Source organism: Apis laboriosa, unplaced genomic scaffold (genome assembly GCF_014066325.1).
Source record: "Apis laboriosa isolate Shangri-la unplaced genomic scaffold, ASM1406632v1 scaffold9_cov152, whole genome shotgun sequence".
NCBI classification, from domain to species: Eukaryota; Metazoa; Arthropoda; class Insecta; order Hymenoptera; family Apidae; genus Apis; species Apis laboriosa.
This window is the reverse complement of record NW_025224966.1, coordinates 5,015,557-5,030,703: the sequence shown is the minus strand read 5'-3', so window position 1 is coordinate 5,030,703 and position 15,147 is coordinate 5,015,557. Positions and strand designations below refer to the sequence as shown.

The 15,147-nt window shown below is 40.4% G+C and overlaps 1 protein-coding gene across 3 annotated transcripts in view; it reads left to right on the top strand.

Annotated features, from left to right (window-relative positions):
* Window positions 1-14,337, top strand: part of LOC122719890 (longitudinals lacking protein, isoforms H/M/V-like) — an 83,961-nt gene extending 69,624 nt beyond the window's left edge. For all 3 annotated transcript variants that reach the window (XM_043946127.1, XM_043946129.1, XM_043946128.1), the window contains exon 4: window positions 11,227-14,337. In XM_043946127.1, coding sequence (XP_043802062.1) covers window positions 11,227-12,306 — 1,080 coding nt within the window. In that variant the 3' untranslated portion in view covers window positions 12,307-14,337. The remainder of the gene's footprint in view (window positions 1-11,226) is intronic.
* Window positions 14,338-15,147: the final 810 nt, after the last annotated feature.

Sequence of the window (15,147 nt, the reverse complement as noted above, 5' to 3'; positions counted from 1 at the left end):
TAACGAATTTTTTGTCATAGAACTGTAACATATCAAATTTTGGGACAAACTGATCCGAAGTGTAGCTGCTTTCCAGTGTAGCAGATTTTAAAAAAATGAATCACGAGAAGGTTGCATGGTCATAAAATATAATTGTTGGATCAAAAGGCGACGAGAAGTGTAACATTATCCTTCCACTTAATTTTTATTTTTATGCGCGATTAAATATAACGCATATATCTATCATTGTTGTTTTCAATATTTATCGAATGAAGCTCATGGAAAAGATGCAATAAATTGAATAAGAATATATGATATACGGAAAGCAAAGCGTTAGGAGAGATGTAAGTAGAAAGCGTAAGTGGAAATGGATCGTTCATTGTCAGACATGCTTGACAACCAGTATATCGAAAACGTACATCTCACCGCATCTTTATATATTTTATTTATTTGGTTACTTTAACAATATCTCGAACAAATATCGTTCGCGTTAATACTACATAAAATTATAATATTTTTCATCTTTTTATTAACAAAAGTTTTTGAAAGATATTTAAATTTTAATCGAACAAAGAGAACAAATTCTACAATGTTTGTTAAACTATTTAAATTTATTTTTTTTAAACTTTTTTTCATTCAAGAATCTACTGTTTTTTTTTTTTTTATAATTTTTGTCTATGATACAATATTCCAACAAGAAATAATAAGAAAAAAATAATTCTATCCAAACCACAAAAAAAATTTACGTCAAAATACTTTAAACCTTAATAAACCTAATACTTATTAAAATACCGAGTAAAAAAAAAAATCACACAAATTATAAAGTTCGATAAGTACTTTCAAATAAATAGATGGAGAAAAAAGAAAAAGAAATATATACGGTAGAAAGAAAAAGAGAGAAAGACGAAGACAACATCTATGATTCTTACTGCTTACGGATGGACAAGGGAATCGAAATATAGGTTTTCGAAGACACGCGTGGAGTTGCGGAACAGAGTTCAGGGGTGTATTCACCTGGCGCCGCCCCAAGTCACGCCTACCTGCGCAATTCCAAACGTAGGCAGGCACGCCTACGCGTGCACCGACACACCGTACGCTCCCACCTACGCGACCTACATACAGTCCAAGCCAAAATTCGCTGGACGTTGGCTCGTTTCTGCCACCGTTCTCTCACGTCTCTCCTAACCAAGAAAATTTATCCAATAATTCGAGTCGTGGTAACATTATTTCATTGGAAATCTTGTAATTTTAACCTCGATCGATTTGTATAAAATAGACTTTTCTTTTTCCAATCCTAGAGATTTATAAAATTTCACTCGTGAAATCGCTTCCCCAAAAATCATCCCCATTCTCCATTTACCAATCATCCTTATTAAACCTCAACTCCAAAAATCTATCTTTCTATTATCACACAAAAACCCTCCTCCAACGAATATCCACCTATTCTCTACCTATAGAACCCTCTAAAAATTAATCCCTTTCCAAATAAAAAAAATCCATCGTGTTACAAAACTCGCTCCTCCCCCAAAAAATCCATCCTATATATCAAAATCGCACAAGCCTCCGTCGAAAAGAAAGCGAGGAAAAAATTAATCCCGAATCAATAACGTTCTCCTTCCATCCTCCGCATTTAACCTCGAACGTTGCGTAACGGACGGACGAACGAGAGCCAACGAGAAAGCCACCAACCCCCCTACAAATTTTGCCCTCGACTGTATCGACAGGTGAACGCTTACCGCTGGTTGCCGCGACCCAAGGGACACGTACAACCCGTTCGAAGGTTGCTCGTGTTGGTCTCGGGGCGAGTGTGTATGCGGACTGGTAGGTGGAAGGTGGCGAGGCCTACGCCTACCACCCCCGTACGACCGATCACGCCGAGACTGCTCCTACTACCCCAGTTCGGTGCGACGCGCGTTTCGCGAGTTTGCGGAGCGGGTCACCCGGTGACACGTTCCTACGTCTATCCCATACAACGACCTGGTTTATGCATATACGTGTGTATATACATATACATATACATATACATATATGCACCCCTGGACTTTTACCTAGAGAAAAGTTAGGCTCTAACCTTGGCGAAGTTGCCCGAGGGTTGCGCTCCTCCTCGCTCGTGCGTCTTCCAAGGAACTTTGATACCGATTCGTGCCGACGATGTCGTGTTTAACAAGGTGGTCGAGAGGATCTTTGGATCTCGAGAGTTCTTTTGTGGAAGAGGGTGGATCTTTCCTCGAGTTTCTCGCGAGGGTGGAACTGACGAATTTTCTCTTTCTCGAAATTGGGTGCTTTTTGTTCTTTCCCTTTTTTTCTTTTTTGCAATTACAATTTTAATATTCGTTGGTATTCCTAGAACGATCGTTCGCGGATAGATAAAAAAGACGCGATTGTAATTTGATCGAACTCGCTTGAATCTTCGTCGAAATATTCCGAAAAAGCGAATCAAAAATTTCGTCAGTTTTTAATTACGAACGATTTGCGACTAACGATAATATCTAACAGAGGATAGAAATAAGAAGAATCGCGACAGCAATTTTCCAACAGGCTTCGCCAACAGCGTTCTTCTTTCTTTTTCCTGGAAACAGAGGAGTCGCATTTCGCGTCATCATGGAGCACGTGGCCGCTTCTCGTCACCCCGTTTCTCGACAGCGAATTCCGTTAATAGGGGCGTGTATCACGATCTCGATCCTTCTCTCTTTCTCTCTCTCTCTCTCTCTCTCTCTCTCTTTCTCTCTCTCTTTCCCCGCTCTATGCTCTTTCACCCTTCCCGCTCGCCTACGCCTATCTCGGAAACGACGAGGCAACCTTTTCCACTGAGAGAATGGCGGACCGGCTGAAAAATGTCGCGCGACGCCTCATTGGACGCGAAAAGTTGCGGCGTGGTCGCGTTTTCATACCGATCGACCCCCTCCGACCCGATGGTGCACGAGCAACCTCTTCCGCAAACGGCTCGTGAAATTTTCTATTAAAGCGTCCTTCGTCCCTTTGCACAACCGATGCGAATCTTGGAATTGGTTTTTCCTCATTTGCGAATAGCAGATAGCAGGATAGAAGGATATAATATATACGGGGGTTTAACGAGTTTATTCCCCGTCTATTCCCCGTCCTTAGTCGAGCGAAATGAATTTTTTTTTTTTTTTTTTTTACATTTTTACGCGGATTATTCCACGCGGGTATTCGATGTTCAATGAAATTTTGTTACTTTCGATTGATTGAGTTAAGTGAATGGAAGTTAGGGAGGCAGTTTGTTTCATTCGTTAAGCGTCATAATTTTGTGGATATCCTCTCGTGTTTATTGAGGTATTATATTTTAAATTTTAGATTCGTGTTTCTGAATCGGGATTGTTACAATTAGATGTCAGAACGAGATTCTGCAATTGATTAATTATATTAAAATCTACTAATTTTATCGTAACAATAACAAGCAATTATCTCATTAATTATTCGTTGAGGTATATAAAATTAACGAAGGATTAACGAAGTACGATGGATCTTGGCTTTTAATTTCCTCCTTTCCCTTTCCCCCCCCCCCCTCTCCCCTTCTCCTCTTTAAAAGAAAGTTCAACTCGACTCGATTATCGAGAGTTTCGATTAGATTTGTTATAAATGGAATGATTTTTAATCAAACTTTAATCCATCGGGTTTAACGGGTTGGCCGATCAATTTAACGTTCATTAATTACAAGAATAAATATTAAATGTTTAACGGGGCAGGGGAGAGGAGGGGAGGGGAGGAGGGAAGATATCAGAAAATCCAGGAAACCGGCAAAAACGTATATTCGTTTCCGTTGAAATAAACTCGTTTAGGTAGGGATCCGCCTACCCTTATAAACGCATCGATTCTCGATAAACAAATTAACAGAAATTAAAACGAGAAACGAGTGGAAATTAAATCAGGAAAGACGTTCCTGATTTAATTCGCGGGATATGCGTACAATCTATACTTTAATTACATTTTTTTCTTTTTCTTTTTTTTTTTTTTTCTCTCTCCCTCCCTCTCTTCATTTCATTCGTTTCCACAAACTGTTTAACGAATCGTATTGCTTTATTCTAGACAATACTTCCTTTAATTATCGATAACCTGCTGAGGATATTCAATTAGCATTTAAATAATATCTAATTACGATTAATATTACCGGGGATAGGAATATATAGGGAGAAACAAAACAATTTTAAAAAAATTTTACAATAAAATTGACGATTTAAAAAATAAAAACTTTTGGACGATAGAAATTTGATTTATTCGATACAATTTAATACGCAAATAAATTATCTAGCTAGTTGAAAAAGTACCAAGTTAAATAATATTATTTGATAACGAGTGTTTTATTTTTCAGAATAATTTTTATTCCAACTCGTCGAATGTGCATAAAATTTAGATTACGATTATCTTCGAAGTAGTTTCTTAATTTAACATCTATTTATTTCGATTATCTCTTCCATGACCGATCCAAGTCTTTATCTCTCTTCAGAAAGAAGCAATTCGATTCCTCTAATTATTTTCGAATCATCTCTGCTCTGAAATAAATATTACGTATCGTTTTAATGATTAATTCGTAAGATTAGACTTCGTCTCTCTTCGTCTCGGTTCAAAAGATTCTTCTACGATATCAAACCTCCCGAAAGAAAGTTGATAAACACGTACGACACCTGACAACTTCCGCAAAAGCGAACGTTGCGAAAGCTAAGGATACTGAGAATGATCGACGACGCCGGAACTTGATTACTTTTATGCACTCGTCGCACATTTTGGCCATCGGACGGCCATCCGTTTCTGCAATCATCGAAGGGAGATATGCAAACTCGCACTTTTTGCAGTACTTAGTAAGCACCTCGTTCAAGGTCCACGAATGCTCGTTGCTAATAATGCTTGAGAAAAAAAAAAGGAAAAAAAAAAAAAGAAGAAGAAGGAGAAGGAGAAGGAGAAGGAGAAGGAGAAGAGAAGGAAGAAGAGGAAATTTTCAATGAATTCGTCGCGATGAAATTATATAGTAGATTAAAAAAAAAAAAAAAGAGAGAGAGAGAGAAAAATGATATAAAGGCGAACGATGACAATAGAAGAATATATTTATTCACTTAACTTATATAGAGTGAATATTAATCTAGGAGGGAGGGAGAAAGAGAGAGAGAGAAAGAGAGAGAGAGAGAGAGATATTTGATTTATTAGAGAATATTCGTTTGATATATTTAGGGAAATTTGTTGCATTTAGAAAATGATAATTAGCGTGCCTTTTTTAGGTTGAAAAAAAAAAATGTAGAAATATATAATACTATATTGAGATAATCGTTGGTGTTTATTGATAGTAGATAAAGAATAATACGTTGGTATAATATATGATAGGGATTAAGTTTTCTTCATTAGGACGAAGAATTGAAAATAGATTAAGAAAGTCTGCTGTGATTTGATAATACGTGAATATTTTATCAGATACGGATGATAGTTCATTTCGTTTCATTCGATTAAGAAATTTAACGGTTATTTCGTATAATTATATATAATGAAGTGTTATATATAACGGACAATTTTAACGAAACCAAGTGGCAATTAGCTGCTTAACTTCTTGTGTTGGAAATATTAAAAGAATATATTTGAAAAAAGAAAGAAGAAAAATTGTACGATAAGTTATATGGTGATACGAATTAAAAAGAATTGTAATTCTTGTTTATTAAAAGCATATAGAACAAAAAGATGAATCAAGAAATTTTACTTTTCTTTACACTAAAAAGAATCCTCGTTTCTTTTCTTTTTTTTTCTTTTTTTTTTTTTTTTTTTTTTAGAACTTGTATCAAAAATCAAAAGGTTACTCTCCTCGTAATACTTCTTAGCTTCTTGGAATACCTTACAAACGATTCGAATCGATTCGAAAGAATTCTAAATGTCATGCATTCTTTCTCCAATTCTCATCCATTCTTTTGTACGGACCTAACGAAGACGACAATCGCCTCTTCTGGTTCCTTTCGACGAGCCTCGATCGCCCCATTCACTCCTCGGTTCGTTCTTTCTCGTTTGCTCCGGATACCCGCACACAGAAACACGCGTATACACTTCTATACACATTTACACGTGTATATATATACATATATACATACATATATATATTATATATATACACAAATCGCTCAGAAACACGTGGTATACAAGATAATAGACACAGAGGAACGTACGAGACAACACGAGCAATGCAGTGTTCAAATACCTTGAAAGCCACCCTGTAGATCGGAATCTCGCATATAGTACTAAATACAGATTGTATAACACTTAACTAAGCTTTCCGTAACGATAAAATACATAAAATGAGTGAAAGGGAACGAGAGAAAGAGGGAGCGTACGAGAATTAATGAGAGTGAGAGAGAAAAAAAAAGAGAGAAAGGAAGAGAGAAAGAGCGAGAGAAAGAAAAGAAAGAGAGAGAGAGAGAGAGAGAGAGAGAGAGAGAGAGAGAAGGGAGAAAATGTACATGAATGAACCAAATTAGCGAGAAAAAAGAGAGAGAGATTGAAAAAGGAAAGAAAGAGAGAGAGAAAAAGAGAAATAAAATAACACGCAAGCAAAAGTGAAAGATTGAGAACGAGAGGAACCTACGAGTTGTTATGTTTTCTACAATAACGTTTGTACCGACTTACAACAATATTTGTACAATATATCGATAAAAGAAAAAGTTACGTACCTATACAATATAGGTATACCCAGATGCAATAACTTTTTTAAACGGTATTTAATGAAATAAAAATAAAAAAAAGAAGATGAAGGTGAAGGTGAAGAAGAAGAAGAAGAAGAAAAAGAAGAAGAAGCAGAAAGGAAAGAAAGAAAAACCAAGCCGGAATATTTTTCATACTTGTAACGAAGTCATGGCGGCCGATCCGAGCGCCACCGCGCCGGAAGTCCGCGTGACGCCACATCGTTTCGTTTTGTGTGCCAACCAAGAGATTTTAGATTTTTTGCTTTGCAGATGATGTGTGACACGCGCGCGACCCGCGTCCCCGAATCTCTCGGTCGCGAATACAGAGAATCGATCGACGCCCATTGCCGTTTTCGAAAAACAAAACAAAAAAAAAAAAGAAAAAAAAAAGAGAAAAAAGAAAAGTGGAAAAGGAGAGGGAGAAGGGAAGAAGGGAAAAACGAGGAAGGAAAGAAAGAAAGAAAAAAAAAAAAAAAAGAAAGAAGGAATAAATAAAGAAAAAACCCTACATTCCAGCACGTACACCCAAGCACTGACGTCCAGATCGCTTGATTTATCGAGTTTAAACCGCTAGTGATTTTTTAGAGACGAGATAACGTGACGTTGTTAAGAGAGAAATAATGCGCGTAGCTAGTTTTGCCTCGGTCGCCCCCATTTTTTAGGAATCTCGCTCGAACGAATCCTAAAACGAGACGCAGCTTCGTTCGCGAAACCGAGAATTATATTTTTGTTTAACAGAAAAAGATATAGCTTCATTCGAATGTTCGCTTTCGTTTTACGTGTAATACGTAACGTTGCGTCGATTTGTTGCCGTAAATTCGTTTTTTCCCTTTTGGAAGGATGATAAAAAGGAAGATAATTTTCTCCAGAAAATTCTCGGCCAAGAAATCTAAATGCGAAGAGAAACGTAAAAATTCTAACGATCTAAGATCACGCAAGAATCATTGTCGGAACACGTATGTAACGTAAACGAAAGAAAAGATCACTGAAACAAAAACGATTTGTTTAAAGGATTTATCTAACCGTACGTGTTCCGATTCGTTTCGAAAGAAGTTGACAAGGTTCCCTTTTACGCGGGAACGTTTCTCGAGACGTGAAAAGCACACGAGCCGTGTCACGTACGGTGTACGTCAATGTATATTCGAACGAGCATGGGGAATAATCTTCGCCCCATAATCACTGCTTGATTAACATTTCACGAATTTTCGTGATGTAAAAGTATAATTTACTTTCAATTATGAAAAATACGAGATACGAATAAAATTTTTCTCTCTCGTAATTAAAATGTTTTAAACGTTTTATCATTCTTCTCTTTTATGTGCCATCTTTATTAAAGAAAAAAAAGTTTTAATTCACATACGTGTCTTAACTAATTTTATTCGAAAGACGTACAATGTATAGAATACTTCGATATATCTTGAGAAATGAAGAAAAAAACGATATGCAAGAAACGTGAGACATCTTAAGGAGGAGTGCATATATAAATATCGATGATGGAATTTTCTTCGACACTTTAAATAATTGTGAAAATTGTGAAAATTTATTTTCAACGCGATTCATTTGTTTCAACGCGATTCAATATATAATAGTTTAAAAAAATAAAATTGTTCGATAGCTTTAATGCTTCACATTGTTATCGTTAAAGGTGTTCAAAAATTCAACAAATATTCGTTTAATGAGAATATTTTTTTTTTTAATTAAACGATCGATATATTAATATATATATATATTCGATATATTATTCTTGGAATTAAATTAAAATCTGGAAAAAGAAAAAAGAAAATTGATCTTTACAAGCTTCCATGATTGCAATCTTAATGGTTCTTAAACCTAAATCGATACATTCCTCTTGTATTATCAAATATACACACATTGTGGTCTTTCATTATCGCATTCGAGTTATCCTTCGGTCATGAAACAATGTCCATCACGCTCGTTCCACAACATGACTTGACTAACACCCAGTACGTCGAAAGCGTCGCGTGATGTGCCCTGAGAACACTCTAGCGCGACCTTGCTGATCTTAGATATTACGTGTTCGCGATAGGACACGTAGATGAATTATCGAGGCGCGATCATCGGCTCGCCCGTAGACAGCAGGGAACAACGGTAGCGCGAACGAATGGACGCGTCTCGTTTTCGCAATTCACTCCTCTGCTGGTGGTCGTCTCGAGGCAATGGGTGGATATTTCGATCGAACGCGAACGATCGAACGAGTTCCATCTAGGGAAGAAGCAATGCGTTGGGATCCCCCGTTGCCTCGATCGATCTCGCGATTACGTCGAGACCTCGTGAACACTTTAGAGAATATTTTGCGAATATTTCGAAATCTTGCGAACGCGTCGAGATCTCGAGAATATTTTGAGATCTCGTGGAATATCTCGAAATTTTTGGTACACGTGGAGAACTCGAGAATACTTTGAAACGTTACGAATATTTCGAAATCTTGCGAACGCGTCGAGATCTCGAGAATATTTCGAGATCTCGTGGAATATCTAGAAATTTCCCCAATTGATTAATTCGCAAAGAACTTTGAGAATTTCGCTCGTGATCGATAAGGTCTCGACGATGGAACCGGTCAGAGGGCAAGAAAAAGAAAAGGGAAAAATTCTAAAAAAAGCAAAAAGTAGAAAAAAAGAGAAACAGAAACGGAAAGAAATGGGATAGAAAATAGAAAAATGGTGCTCCGAAAGCTTATGCGTCTTTCTGGCGTTCGTCGTACTCGCGTCGTTCTATCGTCTCCGGATGTTGAGATAAAAGCGTGGAGAAGGAAAATATGTCCACGCGTCGTTGTTCAAAAGTCACGGATCCTCGAGGAGGGTCGATTGTAAAAAAAAAGAAAAAAAAAAAAAAAAAAAAAGAGAAAAAAAAGAAAAATATGGAACAAAAAGACACATGTACACACATACACATACACACGTACACACGTAAAATCGCTAAAGAAAGAAAGCTCTCGTGCACACACGTATAAACACGTACACACGTACACACGTACGATCATATGCCGCTCATGAGAACACAATGTCCATCGGTTGCTCGAAGACGCGGTTCGAGCTTGCGATTACGGAGAAAGGAAAAGAATGGATATGGAGAAAATTTTTGTAAAACGTAATGTTGCGTAGTGTGAACGACTTGTATTCGGTGTTAACAGCGAATCTTTTTTGATAAATAATAACGTTAAATAACGGAACAGGATAATTCTGTTCTTCCGTTTCTGCGTAAATCTAGAGATTGAAACGCGTCGAAACGATGGAGCATGATGGAGTTGACTGTAACCGAAGATTCGCTTTCGATGGAACTTGTCGGTCGCAGCTTGCGTGTTTCAACACGGAGAAAGAAAAAAACAAAAAAAAAAAAAAAAAAAAAAAATATGCGTGTAACGTTCTAGGATGGTTATTAAACAGCGTGGTCAAAAGTGATCTTCGAGACGTTCACACGTGTAAGATATTATTCCAGGATATATACATATTATATATATCTCGACAGTTGAGAAATATATAAAAAAAAAAGGGAAAAAAAGAAAAAAAAAAAGAAAAAAAAAAAATATCGGAGAGAAAGACTTGTCCGTAAAACTACTTCACCACGTTGACACGCGTTCTTGATCATTATGGGTACTACGCCTTGTTTCGTGTAAAATGACGTTTTGTTTCGGTTCTTAGGCGAACGAATGCATATCATAGTTGTAAATTAACGATTTGTGAAATAAAAGCTGCAAACTGTTTGTGTTAACAATAGGTCATTGAACCTTGATGTCGTTCTTTTCTTTTTCTTTTTCTTTTTTCACAATTTTTTTTAATACCTTATTATGCCCGTTTGTTTGATCGTAGAATAGCTTTTATGCCTTGCACCATTTTTAATGTCTTCTCCCTCTCCCCCCTCCTTTAATGGATTGCTTTCTTTTCGATTAATGTTTATTATATCGCAGAAGACCTCGATTTAATTAGAGATACACGTTATAAACATACTTCTTTTTTTTTTTTCTTTTTCTATATTCAATTCGAACTTTGTTTAACAAACGTGTATCAAGATGCGTGTATCATCTTATATACCGCTATTACGACGTCACAGGTGACGAGAACGAAGATTATTAATTCGCGAATACGCGACAATAATATCGGTAAGTTTATCCTTTACTTTTAAAAAATATCCGTTTTATCCGTTTTATATATATATATATAACACGTATTAACACTTCGCATGCCTCTCTCTTTTACACGATTTTACACAAAATTTCTTTCTTCGTATATTTCAATACATACATACATATATATATATACGCTAGCACACATCGATTCATCGTCCTTATTTCTTTTATATACTCCTTTAAAGCCGCCGCTTTCGGAAGAGAGCACATACACGCATACACACACACACACACACACACATATACAGGAGGAGAAAAACACGAGGAATCGATCATCCTCCATTTCCCTCCATGGAAACCCATTCATCGGGAACCGCTGAGAAAATCATCCCTCCTCGCAACCCCTCCTCCCCCTCCCCCCATTCTCCCCTCCGTCGCCCTCTCTATAAGCCCACGAATTCCACGAATCTAACCAGACCACGATAATTTCAGGTGTCGCTGGCCCTCGGTTTGGAGGCGGGGGGTTGGGGCGCCCTGGTGGAACGCAGCACGGGGGGAGGCGGCGGAAGCGGTTCCATCCTGGGTCACGGCGGTTTCGCTAGCCTTGCGGGGTTGGCGCGTCGGTGCGGCGTCTGTCTGGCCACGTTTCCTTCCGCCTGGTTGCTGGAACGGCACGCGTTGCTCCAGCACGCCGGCCAGGCGAGCGACGACAAGCCTTTCACCTGCGAGCAATGCGGCCAACGCTACCGCTACCGTTCCGCGTACGTGAAGCATCGGGAGCAGAATCACCGCGCCCGCCTCCCGGCCGACAAGCTGTTCACCTGCGACGTTTGCGGGATGCAGTTCAGGTATCTGAAGTCGTTCAAGAAGCACAGGCTGAACCACGCGTTGGAACGGCTGCAACGGGCGCCGGAGTCGTCCCAGAGCGGCGCCGCGTCGGCGGTTTCGGCCGCCGCCGAGAGGAGCGACCAGGTGTCAAGCACGGGGGAGCCGTCCCAGGTCGAGACCGGCAGCGACACCACCACCAATCCGGGCGAGGAGGAGACGAGGGGGGCGTTCAACGAGAACGCCCGGGAGGAGAGCGTGTCCGAGACGGCGAGCGTCCACGGCGAGAATCCCGGGGAGGCCGGGGCGGAGGTGCAGATGATGGGCGAGGCTGTCCCCACAGGGGGGATAGGGGGATCGGCGGGTGGTGGGAGCACGAGCGAGGTCGGGGACGCCGACGACAACGCCGTGGACGACGATCGGTCCGAGGTAACCGCCGATCGAGTGATCAGCTTGGCGCGCAGCAGCCACGAGGTGGACAGGCGCGAGCGCCGCTTCGCCTGCCCCTTTTGCGGTAAGTGCGTCCGGTCCAAGGAGAACCTGAAGCTGCACGTGCGCAAGCACACCGGTGAGCGGCCGTTCGTCTGCCTGTTTTGCGGCCGTGCGTTCGGCGGGAAGAGCGACCTGACCAGGCACCTCCGTATACACACCGGGGAGAGGCCGTACCACTGCGAGATGTGCGGCAAATGCTTCGCGAGGGCGGATTACCTGTCCAAACATCTCACCACCCATATACATCAGCGTTAACCTGATGGCACCGGGTGTTAACGGCCGGGTGTTGTGAACGCGTAACGACGGTGACGGTTCTTCAACGTTTGCCGGTTCGCGCCTTTCCCCGAGCGAACGGGATTTGTTCCAGATCGAAATTTTTTTACCAAATTTTTTGAATTCGAGAACGAGGATATATACGAGAGAATTTTCATTGTTACGCGAACACGTACACGTAGACAGATGCATACGTACGTAGGGACAGGAGTAGGTTTTAGTTTCGGCTAGTGTTGGCGCGCGCTTCAGGGACCGATGGCGGGTCACTCGTATACAACGACTACTTTAGAAATACGAATAATTATTTTCCCGCTATTCGCTCGCGTTAGAGTTGTGTATATCGTTACGTCCGTTTAATGGAACATCCTTTTCGCCACGGAGTTAATCGAGTCGTATGACGTAGATAGAGAATTTATGGGACGAAGTCGATTATTGATTATCGATAAGACGAAGAAGATCGGTCAAAAATGTAAAAGGCGCGCACAGGCAGACGAAAGAAGAAAGGTGCAAAGGTGTAGATATTCGACGTAGAATATTCGTATGTTCGTCCACGCGAAATGGCCGTTCTTCTCCTCGGAGAATCGAATCGGAGAGATTCCTTTGGAAACTTGATAGGATGCGGAAGATCGGTATATTTTTAAGATCCGATTGATCCATCTTTCGATTGTTCCACGAGTTCTTTTTCGGGGGAAGGAAGACGAAGGAAGGAAGAGGAGAAATCGCTTATCCATCCAGTAAGAGCCACCGAGTAAGACGAGTCAATTAAAAAAAGAAAGAAAAAAAAAGAAGGAAAGGATGAAAAAAACGAACAAAAGGAAAGAAATCGTCGGCCGAACTTACGGCGTGAACGAATATTAATAATTCGGTGAATGAAGAAAGAAGAAGGAATAGAGGGAAGGGGAGGAAGGAAGTTTAGAGAGGGGGATTTCTACGTAACGTTAGTGAGACTAACATGTGATAATGGATTCGATACCAAAGAACGCGACGACGCTATGGACGAACGTCGACGGCTCGTTTTTGTTTCGTCTTCGTGCATCATCGACGAGCGAATCTACTCGTCGCGTAATAGCTGTCAGCGTAATCGATGAGATTTTTATACAGTGCACGCGATAACGATCATTCTTCCGTATGCCGCCCAGTCTTGGGAACGTGGCGCCTACCCACTTTGGGACGGGAAGTCTCTCGTCGAAATGGAAATTCAGCCTATCGTTTTTGATCGATTATGGATATTGATTCTCATCCCGAGACGATCGAGAACGTGACGTGAAAGTAACGCTTCCCCTAACATATATTTCGACGAACTTTGCGTTCCGATTTTATTATTAAGAAACAACGCGAAATCGGTACTCTCAAAAAAAAAAAAAAGAAATCTTCAAAATTTTTATCGTATCGATGATTCGAAATTCTAACAAGAATTTTGAAAATGAACGGAAAGAGGTTAAAAAAAAAATATATATATATATATACACATATGTCGTTGCTTCAAATTCATCAGAGATCCGCGCACGGCTCGATCATCGAGAAGGAAAGAAATACAATACGGCGATGGCCATGCTTGAGACTTCTCGTCGAAAGGAGGGAGCGATGCGCTCGAGGTTGGCATCTAGCGAAGGATAGGCGCGAATCACGCCAGGCCTTCCCGGAAGCGTTGCCGGTGCCTTTGGAAAGCCAGCCGTGTATCCTTTTTAAACCTAGCGACCTAGCAATAAAGCGCGCAGCCGTTTTCCGTTCGCAGCCGTCACGCGAGAATTAACGTAACGCAAAAGAAAAAAGAAAAAAAGAAAAAAAAAGAAAAAGGGAAAAAACCGCGAGGCTTGGACGTGTTGTTTGTTGCACGGTCACGGATGATCCTTCCCAACCCTCTTAACCGACCCCCTTAAAACTTCTTTAGCCAATATTATATAGTCCACACATTTTTGCTGTCTGCGTATGTATATACATACATATATATATACATACATACATACATGCATATATATACATACATACAACACGTAATACATATATGTATATATATATATCGATAAATCGATATACATATATATCCGATCCATCGATGAGAAAGAGGGGGGGAAAAAAAGAAAAAATCTTAATGCTCTAGAAAGAGAGTGCCGGCTCATTCTCCCGGGACCCTGGTCTCGCAAGCGGGCCAAATCCTCGCCTCTCGTTTCCGTAATTGCAGGCAACGGCCGTGGCCGTTAAAACACGTGCCACACGTTCCATCGACGAGCCGTTTCCAAGGAATATAAGGGAGAAGGAACGGAGGAATAATCTCTCGCTAATAATAATAATAATAATAATAATAATAGTAATAATAATAACAATAAACTTATTATCGTTCCGATTATCCTCCCGCACCGGGCGGTGTGGTTCACGAATGTATGCGTCGATCGAGCGTTCGACCGACAACTTCCGTCCGCTTTTCCCTGGCCGGGCAGGGTTTGCGACCGAGAAGAGTTGTTTAACTTATTGAATCGGGTCGCGCTTAACTATTCGGCCGGCGAGCGGCCAATGGGGGAGGGACGATATTTCGGAGACGATCGCCTCGACGATTGGAGCTGGATTGGATCGGCCTCGTCCCAACCACCGCGTTGGATGGCGGTTGGAAAGCAACGAATCGATCACCCGGACGGGGTTTGTTTAATTATTCGGCGCGTTATTCCGTCTTCTAAAAATAGACATTAAATTAAGGATAAGTAATGAGATCTGATATAATACAGTGATCGTTGTTGCAAAACGTGCCGTCCCAGTGCCAAGTCTCGTTTACTTTTCGTGAAAGTTTATCGCATAGCTTTGCGCCGATCTTTCCGTCCGTCCGGGTGA